Source organism: Oncorhynchus mykiss, chromosome 7 (assembly GCF_057628025.1).
Source record: "Oncorhynchus mykiss isolate SJ-2025 chromosome 7, ASM5762802v1, whole genome shotgun sequence".
NCBI classification, from domain to species: domain Eukaryota; kingdom Metazoa; phylum Chordata; class Actinopteri; order Salmoniformes; family Salmonidae; genus Oncorhynchus; species Oncorhynchus mykiss.
Genome location: NC_143028.1, coordinates 53318200 through 53331282, shown reverse-complemented (window position 1 = coordinate 53331282; position 13083 = coordinate 53318200). Strand labels below are relative to the sequence as shown.

General features: G+C 41.8%; 2 protein-coding genes across 3 annotated transcripts; one reads left to right on the top strand and one right to left on the bottom strand.

The window, feature by feature from the left end:
- The first annotated feature begins 839 nt into the window (after window positions 1-839).
- Window positions 840-5537, top strand: LOC110528090 (amphoterin-induced protein 1). Its single transcript, XM_021609897.3, has 2 exons — window positions 840-1107; window positions 1718-5537. The coding sequence occupies exon 2, from the start codon at window positions 1746-1748 to the stop codon at window positions 3384-3386; it is 1641 nt and encodes a 546-aa protein (XP_021465572.1). The 5' UTR covers window positions 840-1107; window positions 1718-1745; the 3' UTR covers window positions 3387-5537.
- A 1407-nt stretch (window positions 5538-6944) lies between these two features.
- Window positions 6945-12176, bottom strand: LOC110528091 (pepsin A). 2 transcript variants are annotated; one of them, XM_021609898.3, is made up of 9 exons: window positions 12091-12176; window positions 11681-11831; window positions 11425-11548; window positions 11134-11252; window positions 8335-8534; window positions 8108-8224; window positions 7782-7917; window positions 7513-7611; window positions 6945-7293 (listed from the first exon to the last, which is right to left on the bottom strand). In XM_021609898.3, exons 1-9 carry the CDS (start codon window positions 12144-12146, stop codon window positions 7141-7143), a joined length of 1155 nt encoding a protein of 384 aa, XP_021465573.1. In that variant the 5' UTR covers window positions 12147-12176; the 3' UTR covers window positions 6945-7140. The 2 variants fall into 2 exon arrangements, with proteins under 2 accessions (XP_021465573.1, XP_090097447.1); XM_090241321.1 differs by lacking the exons at window positions 11134-11252; window positions 11425-11548; window positions 11681-11831; window positions 12091-12176 and adding an exon at window positions 9185-9431.
- Window positions 12177-13083: the final 907 nt, after the last annotated feature.

Below are 13083 nucleotides of genomic sequence, written 5' to 3'. Positions count from 1 at the left end.
TGCCAGCTCCTATACAGACAGTGAGGTCTCATCTCTCTTAAAGGCAATGGAAGCACATGTGACTCTGTTTGAGGTGTTCTTCACTGAGAAGGACAAACTGTCATGTCCTCCACTGCACAACGGGGATAAGATAAACCTCCTCCAAGGACCCCTTCTGTCTAGAAACTGCACAGAATGTGAAAAGGCCCCATTTGATGATCAAATTAGCACTGGTCTGTGGACAGATATGACAGTAATTGTCCTTCAGGCTTTGAACTGAACAGCACAATCCTCTTATTAACGCTCCTCCTCAGTTATAATGAAGACAACTCATCTACCACAGTTGAACACAGAAGCCTCCATTGTTAGCAATAGAACAACACTATAATGACATTGATTTATGGAAATATAAGATTCTCACATCCACACAGCAACCAGACATATAAAAAAGGAGGGAGAAAATGTGAAATATGAAATGTGGTGGCTGTGTTTAGTCTAGACTATTGGGTAGCTCCGGGTAACTTATCACTTTGATTCAGGTGGCATTTTCCTTTTTTCACATCATATTGTATGACCTATTTTCGAAATGTAGAAATGAAAATAGGCTGAAATGTACAATGGGCCACATTAACATACACCTGTGTAAAGTTTTCACCTGTTATTAGACCTACAGAAGAAAAGAAAATAACCTAGTAACTAAAATCAATAGGCTACCCCTTAAAACCCCTTTCTCCTAATCTGTATTCCCTATTTAATCGTTTTTTTTTCTACCTTCCATGATAATTGTCCGTAAAACTGTTGCATTGGGCTACTGGGTTGAAAACTAATGGACTTGGCTCGAGGTCGGTGCTGTGTTTGTTATAACGCATCTCGTGAGCGCCCTCCCAGTAATCAATCAGAAGGCTGTTGCGTCTCTCTCTTTGTTACGGCATAGAAAGCTTGACATCATTCGGCTGTGGTCTACTCTGCTAGAAGCACTTCCGAATTCGCTTTGTTTATATGAATTATAGCCTATTGATAGGCTACTATTTTGCATCGACGTCGTGGATCCATTTGCTGTTCAACCTGCGACATTTCTCAATATCGCCTTTGATCTTCTTCAGTTTACGCCTTGAGAGGGAGCACAAGGTAAAATAAAGCTTGTGTATACGCAATGTTCTTCTGGATGTTGTGAAGGTTTCTGTAGGTTTTTGAAAATGAAACAATGTTTCATTTATTATCTTAAATATGCAAGTTTGTAAATGTATCTTCTTGAGTCAGATTGTGGCATCAGCAGATAAAAAAGTACTCCGCTTTTTTTATGTAGCCATAGACTATTGTACATTATGCAGTGCTTTCTGTGACTGATGTGGCAAGAGGTGTAGGCTGTAGGCAGCGTGTCCAATGTTTAACATGTGTTAGTGAATGAAACAAGCAAGGAGATGAAGGACGGATTTGTACAGAGATGCATGAAGTTCAACTCATGATGGGAATAATTGTAGATGTCCTGTGGTGCAATGCACCCAGGTAAGTGTACCAAGTGTGTATGGGTAAATTACATTACTGTTTGTAGTGCATCTACTCTGCTTGACAGCCCACATGTGTGAGTTATGATCAAGTCATATGGTTGTTAATGTTATAGCTAGGTGTTGGCATAATTTTTGCCAGGGGACACTACAAAATCAAGGTGAGTGTAAACAATGTGCTGCTGACCTCCCATAAAAGATGTGATGAATAACATTACAATACTTTATTTCAGCACATGGTCGTTTGGCGGTGTATATCACATGCAGCCTAAATGCTGCATTTTGAAAACAAAGATTCCCTATCAAAAAATACATCCAACATCCTCCACCATGCTTGCACCTGACATGGTGGATGGGCTACTCTCTGGTTCCCATTGTGCCATAGCAGGAGTGTCTATTAAGGGGCTCTTTGCCCTTCTGGTCCTGACTCTCCTACTGCCTCCAGGAGCAATGACCAGCTCCAAACCTATCACCTGCCACAAAACCTGTTTGTGCGCTAGCAACATCGTCAGCTGCTCCAAGATGAACCTGACCGGAATCCCCATGGCTCTGCCTCGCTACACCGCTGTGCTGGACCTCAGCTTCAACCAAATCAGTAAACTGAAAGCTGAATGGACCCCGGTCAAGCTCAGCAAGCTGCACAGTCTCCTGCTCAGCCACAACGGCCTCACCTTTCTCTCCTCTGAGGCTTTTCTGTATGTCACATGGCTGCGTTACCTGGATCTGTCCTCAAACGGCCTGAAAATCCTGGAAGAGTTCATTTTCGAGCCCCTGGAGCACCTGGAGGTGCTGCTGCTTTACAACAACCACATCTCCCAGATCGACCGCACCGCCTTCTCGGGCCTCAATAGCCTGCAGAAGCTCTACCTCAGCCAGAACCAAGTGAAACGCTTCCCCTTGGAGCTGGTTAAGGAGAGGAACCGGCTTGAGAAGCTCACACTACTGGATGTGTCCACCAACCGGGTTAAACTCCTGCCCATACAGGAGCTCCAGGTCCTGCCTGCCTGGATCAAGAACGGTCTCTACTTCCACAACAACCCGCTGCCCTGCAGCTGTGAGCTGTACAGCATGCTGGCCCGCTGGCACCTCCAGGAGCTCAGCTCCGCCACTGACTTCAGGGACGACCACACCTGTCTACTCCCAGGCACGCAGAAGGAGAAGGTGCTTACCTTGGAGCTTAACAAGGTCCATCTAAATTGCAGCGCTGTGACCATCATAGCCGAGGAGGCCTATCTAGAGCAGGTTTTAAACCTGGGCTGTGACACCAGGCAGAGGGACGTGCTGAAGAGCTGGGTCTTGCCCGGCAATGTGCAGGTGACCTCTGGGAACCAAAGTGCTAGGGTCCTCAGCGACGGCAGTCTGCAGATCGGCCCCCTCACGCTAGAGGACTCTGGGGTCTACACCTGTTACGCAGTGGGGGACTCCCTCAACGAGACTCTGTATGTGACTGTGGAGGTGCACAACACCACTCAGGCTGGAGGGCATGAGGGCATGAAGACTGCTTACACCACGCTGGTGGGCTGTCTGGCCAGTGCGGTGATGGTGCTCATCTACCTCTACCTCACACCCTGCCGCTGCTTCTGCTGCTCAAGCCAGGGCCTGGACAAGAGGGCTCTGGGGGGCAGCCTCCACTCCTCTACTGTCAGCGTTTCTCCCACCCATGAGGACACAGGCCCAGAGGGAGGTGGAGGAGGAGGGGGGGCCTTCGATAAGCCTCCCTTTAACAGGCATGTGGCCTTCCCGGACCCAAAGGGCCTGATTGAGCAGAATGGGCGACTGAGCCCTTGTGGGGAGGAGGAGGAGGAGTGGCAGGAGGAGGACAGAGGAAAGCAGGGACAGAGAAGAAAGTCAGATGTGGAGTCTCTGAGCTCTGTGTGCTCGGACACCCCTATTGTGGTGTGAGAGGGTGTTTCGCTTCAACTAGAAGATCTTTCACATCAAAACATTTGGGGGAGGGGGAAGGATGGGCGACTCAGCTGCCTCAGTAGGACTGTGACTTGATTATTAAGCAGAAAGAGGCTATCCACTTCCCATATGCATCAGTTCAGTAGGGCAAGTAGCTTTACGTAGTGGTATTACACTATCTTGTCTTTTTTATAAGACAAGAACTTTCAACCAAATGAGGATTCATTCTCGCTAATTTATTCTGTAGCAATCTGTGTTCATCAAATGCTTCAATCTCTGTTTTAAAATACCAATATTGTTAATGCTTGTCAGTGATAGGGGGCACAAAAACATTACGAGTTGTAGCTGAATTCATATAACCAATAGAAGCAGCATTAAAATCTATTTAATGCAATAGACACAACATTGCTCTAATACATCTGTGCTGCTGTGAAGCCTGGATCACCAGGCTAAGAATAGTCTCTGTCACTTAATCACTATAAGGTGGGGAATGCTGGTGGGACAGTGTGTGCCTGGGACAGAAAGGATATTTGTTAGCAGCCAAGCCCAGTCCTACCAAAGGGAGTTGTTGTGACAATCCACTGAGTACTTCTGGTTATGGGTTCAAGTTGTGACAATCCACTGAGTACTTCTGGTTATGGGTTCAAGTCCCTAACCAAACGGACAAATGCCTATAGGGCGATCGTCTCAAAAACACGGTCAGAAATAGCAGCCAGTAGTACAGCTAATATGCTAGCCCACTTAGCGCCCCTGCCACAGCTGAGCATTGGATGTAAACACAACTCTAGCACTGGAACAACAGATACTGTGTCATCCTGTCATTTACTTGTATTGCTAAACAGACACAACTGCACCTAGAAGATTAAGGACCGATGTACGTGGTATAATACAAAGGTCATTGATATTATGCCAGCAAGATGAGCTCGGGAAAAATGGTCAACAAACAGTCAGATGTTAATTTTACCCATCTGTTTATCAAGGTGGTTTGAGCTCTTGTTTTGAAGCTGATCCTTATGATGTAGCTCTGCTCAGTCACCCAGTTGTAGGCTATGGGGGTTTCTTAACGTGCTTCATTAGATATTACCTAACCTTGACTGACAGCTTTTCAACCTGAGTATCTCTGTCCCTCTTAACTTGAAATCAGGTGCCATTGTAATTGAAGTACCTTGATGGAGGCACTAACTGCGGTGCTGTTTTAGAGGGACCTCTTTGAAGACAGACTCCCACCTCTTGTGACCATGTACTCAAACCTATAGTATAAGCTGAAAGGTACTTGATTAACTCACAGTAAAGCAGTTACTGAACACAAATAACAAAATATGTGCCACTAAAATTTTCAGAGAAGACTTTCTTATGCTATCCATTCAGCCTACTCAGGGTCATATAGTTTCATATATATGCGTACTACACATTATCCAACTATCACATACTATATATTAATCAGATGTTTAATATTATGTATCTCTACAGTATTAATAATTATGTAAAGATGTTGCAAGATACTGTGGGTGAGTTTTTGCATACTAGCCAGATAATGTTATATGAGAATATTATCTTAACCTATTCTCTTGTTATGCTTTGAAGACCCTTAAATTGGACAATTTTCTGGCATTGTATGATTGACATGGTCATTTCTGGTAGAGGCTATTGGACCTCTGGCTCTTCTGTTTAAAGACTTATCATTTTTTCCAGGTGAAGAAAATGTATCATTTTGGACCAAGCAATGAATTACTTCAAATATGCAAAGAGTAACGTGCGTAGTCTCCTATGATACTCAAAAAGGGAATCAGCTGAGTAATTGTTATTTGTATCTATATGTAAAAGTATTGTCTTTGTTGTAGTCATTTCTCGTGATGTTCTGTGTTTACCTACTGTACTTCTGTGTTACTTACTATATTAAGAATACTTCAATGTCTCAACTCACTGCATATTGTTGGGTCAAGTACAAATGCATTAATCTGTAATGACAGTCTTTTGTCAGAATCTCTCTCCTATGCTCTCAAATGTCTTCCTGTTCATCCACTGTACCTGTAGCTGTCAACTGTATTCACAACCTTATAAAGATCCAAGACAAGAAGTGTGATGATGCTGTGTTTTCTAGGAAAGGGGCACTCAAGACACAAATAAAAGGAAGTTGAAACATCTCAATATCTGAATTGATGCTTTACAACAGCCCTCCTTGCGATTTTGTGTTTTCTGTTCCTCTGTGATGTGAGCCTGAATATCAGGCTTTGCTGAGCCAAATGGCATGCCACTCCACTGTCTTCTGTTTCTATAATACCCTAATGACATGCACTGTGGTCACTGGGGGATGAAATGCTAGAGCTCACAGATCACTGAGGTGGAAACTCAGCTTGATCGGGAAGCAGTGTGTATTGCACTCATCTGTGCATTTACTTTCTTCAGGCACTGTTTGATGCAAGCTCTTTATTCTTCCTATGTGCACACCATCACGTCCCATATGTCATTTACAGGTAACTCAATAACAGGTAGACTGAAGGAAGGACAGTGTGTTTCTGTGTGCATTTGTGTTTATCACCAATCTGAACTACTGTACTCAATGTCATTATGAATTAAGTGTCAATCTCTGCAGAAGAAAGTGTAAATTAAGACTTCTACTAGGTTAATCAAGAGGACTGGAGAGGGATGTTCAAAAACCCTGTTCGTCCCAAAAGGCACCCTATTCCTTATATAGTACACTACTTTGGACCAGGGTCCATAGGGCTCTGGCCAGGGAATAGGGTGCCATTGGGATGCAATCCCTGATTCAGTCACGCCAGATGTCTTCTATTACTATATTGACCCTCACCAGCAGCAAAACCATCCAGGTTTTTGTGATGAAGTGACAAGTACGATTAAACTGGGTGATTTAAAGAAGCAGATGTTCTGAATGAACAACAATACATTGGTATCCCCCTCTCTGTAAAAAGGACTGGATCATACAGGGTTTATAGTGGATAGATGCTAAGATTACTGCACATGAATGAATGCATGATCTTTTCACTGCAAGAGGTCTATGGCCTTGCTGTAACATACTGTACAATATGTATTATCGTCACATATAGTGGTAAAAATTATACAGTTCCATCTTGTAGATATTCAAGCATAGTTTATAATTATAACTGTTTGATCTGCAGAGGAAATGTAAAAACGACCTGAATCCATCTAAGATGACGTGGTTAATGCCAGTCAGTGGCTGCTGATGATGAATGATTGGCATGTGGTTGTGTGTGTGTGTGTGTGTGTGTGTGTGTGTGTACTGAATTCAAAGAGGATGACTCATCCTTTCTCTGTAAGCCCCCTCCTGACTCAATTAAATGAATAGCAAAATATATAGTGTCTATTTGAGTCTCTAGGGGTTGATACGCCATCTAGTGGGCAGCATTGTGAATGATTGAGCTGAACATACAGTCTGACACCAGAGGAGAACGCTCAAGTTTATATGGAGGATGGGACAATAAACAATCTGATTAATCTGAATGAAAATCCATCAAGTGTCAAACAGACAACACATTGGAAAAACAGCATAATAGACTTAATCAATCATTAATCGGATACAGGTTAACTTTGTTTTATTTGCATAATTGGAACAATTGCATAGTAGTGGAGATTTTTTCATTTTCCATTACCCCTGTCTGTTGTTCACTTCAGATGTAAACAGAAGTGGAGTGAAGATGGTTGGGCTGGCAAATCTCTCTCAGTCTGAGATGCAGACGGGTATGGTGTCAGGGCATCAGCAGGGTTGTCAGTGTCAGTCTGACTCTGGACTCTTTTTAGCCTGGGCCAAGCCCACCCAGTTCTGTTCTCTGTTGAAGACAGTGTAGAACTGCCTCATGAAGACCTCACCCAGAATCCACTGATCATTGTCCCAGGTGCCAAAACCAGTAGTACAGCTGGAGCCGTACTGGAGGGAGAGGAGAGGGAGTATGACTTCCAGGTGGAAACGTTTCTCAACATGGTTGATTTCCTTACATTGCAACAATTATTAAATTACCGTAATAGCATTGGCACATCTGTGGTTATTTAAACTGGCATGATTCTTTAAATATCACTAAAACAGTATGATTTTGCACTCAAATACATGCTGAAATGGAACATCAGACTACATGTTAGAGATACTTACTGAGAAAACATAGGTTGATGCTGGGAGAGTGAAGCCGAATCCATTGATGTTGAAGATAATCTCAGGCATGCGCTTTATGTTACTGCAACTCACAAGACCCTGTAAAGAAGTGAGGAATGTTAATTTTTTATTCTATCCTGAAAACTTTTACAGAGCCACGTCCATTAGTAACATAAATCATTTCCACCTCAGTTGTTAGAAATCTGAAAAGCGTAACAAATACCCATTACAAAACTGTGTTCATAAGACTGAGATCCAGTGAAACCCACCTCTTCGCTGTAGGCTCCCACCCAGCCATTGATGTTATTGACGTCCCTGGTAGGCCCTAGGATCTCAGTGGTGCCAGAGTCTACTACAGCTTGGCAGCCCGCTGCACACGCCACAGTATTCCCATTGATAGTAATACTGCAACAAGCAGAGCACATTCAGCAGAGCATCACTATTCTGCAGAGTCATCAACAACAAAAGTTGGCATAACACCTGTGACTTATCATCCTTAATGAGTTTGAACTTGGCTGGTGTCTTGTGTAGGGAAATTATCACCTTCAATTCTGTTACACATACACTCACAAACACTAGCCGTCCATAATATTACCTGTCTACATTAATCTGCCAGTAGCCAGTAGGTTGAGAGATGGGAATCCATTGGATGCTTCCTGTGAAGTAGGAGGGGTCAGTTCCTCCCAGGATTAACATACTGCCATCTACAGAGCTGGGAAGAAGAATTTACATGTTCATTACATAGAAGGACTTGGTAAACATTAGAAGATCGTCCCCGTCTCCTCCCAACCCCGTCTACTTATTCCTCCAATTAAATCTCACCTGGTCAGATAGATGGAGAACAGGTCTTGAGGGATCTTTCCTTGTTTCCAAATGTTGTCAAATACAGGAGTACCTCCGTTAATTGACTGCTGGTTGGGGAAGGCCAGGCCCAGAATCCCATCCCATGGTAAGTTATCCAGGAAAGCATCCTCCACCAGACTCAGGCCAAAGATCTGGTGTGTCACATACAAGTCACCGAACTGAGGGGAAAAAGCAGTCACACACACACATCCTCTCAAAATGCTGGTGGTGACACATTTCAAAGGCCTAGTGAAGTAAAATATGTTATTTCCCTATGTTTTATATACACTGAGTGTACAAACATTAAGAACACCTGCTCTTTCCATGACATAGACTGACCAGGTGAAGGTTATGATCCCTTATTGTATTGATGTCCGTTGATAAATCCACTTCAATTAGTGTAGATGAAGGGAGGAGACAAGTTAACTTCTTGACGCTACCCATCACTTTAGCGGGATAATTGTCATCAACAACCGCTGAATTGCATAGCGCCACATTCAAATAATATTACTAAAAATATTTATTTTCATGAAATCACAAGTGCAATATAGCAAAACACAGCTTAGCCTTTTGTTAATCCACCTGTCGTGTCAGATTTTGAAAATATGCTTTACAGCGAAAGCAATCCAAGCGTTTGTGTAAGTTTATCGATCGCTCGACAAAACATTATGAACACCTAGCATCAAGTAACTTGGTCACGAAGATCAGAAAAGCAATCAAATTAATCGTTTACCTTTGATGATCTTCGGATGTTTTCACTCACGAGACTCCCAGTTACACAATAAATGTTCCTTTTGTTCTATAAAGATAATTTTTATATCCATAATACCTCAGTTTGTTTGGCGTTATGTTCAGAAATCCACAGGAAAGAGCGGTCACGACAACGCAGACAAATTCCAAATAGTATCCGTAATGTCCACAGAAACATGTCAAACGTTTTTTATAATCAATCCTCAGGTTGTTTTTAAAATATATAATCGATAATATATCAACAGCAAACGTCTTTTTCAGTAGGAGAGGGAAATGCAATGGCTGCTCAAACTCTGTTGCGCCAAACAAAACGCTGCTGGCACCCAGCCATACAATGACGCAATGTTATCTTTCTCGCTCATTTTTCAAAATAAAAGCCTGAAACTATGTCTAAAGACTGTTGACACCTTGAGGAAGCGACGGGAAAAGGAATCTGGTTGATATCCCTTTAAATGGAGCAAAGGCAGGCTATGGAACATGGAGTTTTCAAAATAGAAGCCACTTGCTGTTTCCTCAGGGTTTCCTCAGGGGTTTCGCCTGCAATATCAGTTCTGTTATACTCACAGACAATATTTTTGACAGTTTTGGAAACTTTAGAGTGTTTTCTATCCTAATCTGTCAATTATATGCATATTCTAGCATCTGGTCCCGAGAAATAGGCCGTTTACTTTGGAAACGTTATTTTTCCAAACATAAAAATAGTGCCCCCTAGCTTCAAGAGGTTAAAGAATGATTTTTAATCCTTGAGACAATATTGAGACATGGATTGTGTATGTGTGCAATTCAGAGGGTTAATGGGCAAGACAAAATATTTAAGTGCTTTTGAATGGGGTATGGTAGTAGGTGCCAGGTGCACCGGTTTGTGTCAAGAACTGCAACGCTGCTGGGTTTTTCACGCTCAACAGTTTTCCGGGGGGGGGGGGGGGGGGTTCTTAATGTTTTATACACACTAGAAATTATGATAGTGCCCTTTTAGTGTAAGAGCTGTTTGAAAATACATTTCTGACTGTTTTGTTGGGATGGAGTTATGGCCTGCCTGGTGATGTCACCAGGCATTAAATTTAGTTAAGTGGCCGATAAGAAAGAGTCCCAAATAACAGCTAGTTTTCAGTTTTTCCCTCCCCACTCAGACCAATATCAGAAAGTCCTGGCAAAAGTCTTGCTTGAGAAATTGCTCTTTGTTTCTTTTTGACAATTTTAATTGTTTTCAATCACAGTAAGGTACTTAATTGTTACCCAGAAATTATTTGATATTGAGATGAAAATGGCTGCATTGGACCATTAAGAAAGTTGTAGGGGAGAGTGGGGTAAGTTGAGCCAAAGGGGTAAGTTGAGCAACCCTTGTTTCTAGGAAACCATACACAAAATGTTTAATTTGACCAAATATTTAAGAAGTTAGGTCCAAAAAACAGATTTTCATCCAAGTCAAATTAATTGATTGTGTTAGAGGTTTCATGATGCTTGTAACTAAAAGTAGATCTTTTTTTTACGATTGTTCTATACATCAGTCTCTATAAGCTTCAATGTGAGGTCCTAAACTTAGCATGAAAGTGCAGTGTAGCTGTGTGGACTAATATAGTCTAAATGTTTGCCTTGGGGTAAGTTTAGCCAATGGCCATGGAGTATGTTGAGCCAATGGTTGAGCCAATGGCCATGGAGTATGTTGAGCCAATGGTTGAGCCAATGGCCATGGAGTATGTTGAGCCAATGGTTGAGCCAATGGCCATGGAGTATGTTGAGCCAATGGTTGAGCCAATGGCAAGTTCAGCAAATTGAAGTGTTTTCTTCTCAGTGTTAAAAAACTACAAAGTGTTTGTTAGGTCTTAAGACAGTGTTAAAATATGCTTAAAATAATAAAAAGTGATTGTGATTGTGTTGAATTGTGTTTGGGAAATAAAGTTAAACTTGGTTTTAAAAAGGTAGTGGTAATATTTAATTTAGTCCAGAAATGTGAGTGTCATACTGAGAGTACATATAGTGTTACATTACCAATGTGGGAGAAAGTAAATAGATATTTCTGTTTCTCACTGTTACGGTGTCATATCCCACATCCCCTGTCATGTAACCAGTGACATATTGGATGGAGAAAGTCTCTGAGCTGGGCTGGAATGTGGAGGATGCTGTAGTGTTGAACCTGGCATGGTTGTCTGGTGAGGGTGGGAGGGAGAGAGGAGTAGACATGATTTAAATTAAAATGTTCAACAAAGAATCAAAGAATAAGATGTCATGTTTAGATACAGTTCCACAACTAGTTATTATTTCATTGTTTCACAGTTGTGTATCTTAGCATCCCTGTCATCAATGTGTGTCCATACTCACTGCAGGCCTGGCTGCTGCTTCTGCAATGGACAGAGGGCACCCACAGGTCAGCAGATCCCGTGTCAAAGAGAACCTTGAACGACTGAGGGGGAGTACCGATGGCGATGACTCCGTAGTATGTCGACTGTGTGAGACAGTCAAGAGAGAACGACAGACAGATTCATGAGATGATATGATGAATGTTTCAGCCAGACTCTTGAGTAAGCCTAAGCAGTCACCAATGGAGACAGTCTGGGCTATAGCTAGGTGTACTCACCTCTGGATAGTAGATCATGGGCACCATGGCACCACCCGCCCTGTTGTTAAACTTGGCTCTGGGGTTGTAGCGATACTTCCTCTTGTACTCTTCATACAGACCCTTCTCCTCCAGAGTCTGCCTGGCTGACTTCCCCTTTATCAGAGGAATCCTGGGCCACAGAATGGACATCTCTAGTTCAGCATCAGATAATATAACACTACTGAAGTCTCTGTGGCTCAGAGGAACAGAGCCTCAAAACGGTCTGATGCTGCAGTTAGAAAACTGATTTCCTTTCACTTTTGTTTCAGCATTTTTAAAAGCTACCCTCATGTTTCTCTCAACACAATACCCTACAGAAATCTGCGATGATATAAGGTGCAAGAAATTAAATACATTATACATTTTATTTAATGAATAATGGTACTTACTTGAGAAGGCACTCAGAAAGGGTCACTAAGGCAAACAGCACAACAGCCAACTTCATCTTGTCTGATCAGTTACTTGGGAGTACAGTACATTGGACTGGCTATACCCTGGCCTTTTTATACACTGTAGTGTGTTTGGACAGTGTTCATTATTCCCAGAATTTACCACTCGTATACTTCTGCCATATACTGTACAATGCAGTGATAAGAAACCACTTAATGGCTATAAGAACAGACTTAAATAGGTAAATAAATCAGATAAGGGGAACAAAAAAGATTTGACAAGTTCACCCGAAACCTTTCAAACAAAAACACAACATATACAATCATTTTATATTTATTGTTCATTATCAATCATTCGATAAGAAAACATTTCATCAGTGTTTGTCCTCGAGATTGAATAGAAATTGATCTTGTATCCATTCCTCAAATGACAAAACAATTTGAAATAAAAGGGTTGAAAAACAGTATCAATTATATCATTTCAATAGTATCTTTTTTTAAATAGAATAAGTATTGATTTATGATCCTGCCTTTAGACAGGGCAAACAAAGGTAGAAGCAGTGCGTGCCCACTTCAATGCTTTATGCCAGAGGCATATCAGTTCTTAGTGCGTATACATGTAGCCTAGGTCTTGTTACAGGTTATTAGTCCACATATGACGTACTGTATCAGTTTGTCTGACTCAGCCTTTCTCACAAAGATTTCTGTAAAAGCTATGGGGTTATGTTGACTTTTTAGAATAATAGCATGTAACATATTGTAACATCTGTACTAATGCTGTGACAGTCATGAAATTACATCAGCAATAACAGCCAGTCTCATGGTAATTGACAGTTAATTAACATAAACACATTTAGCATCTCCTGGCTTCCAGGCACAGCCTACAAGCCACTAATACAGACCTTTGGAACACCTACATTTGAAAAAGTCTAATAAATCCATGTAATATAGCCTACCAACACAATAAATCCATTATTTATTTTAGACAGGTCT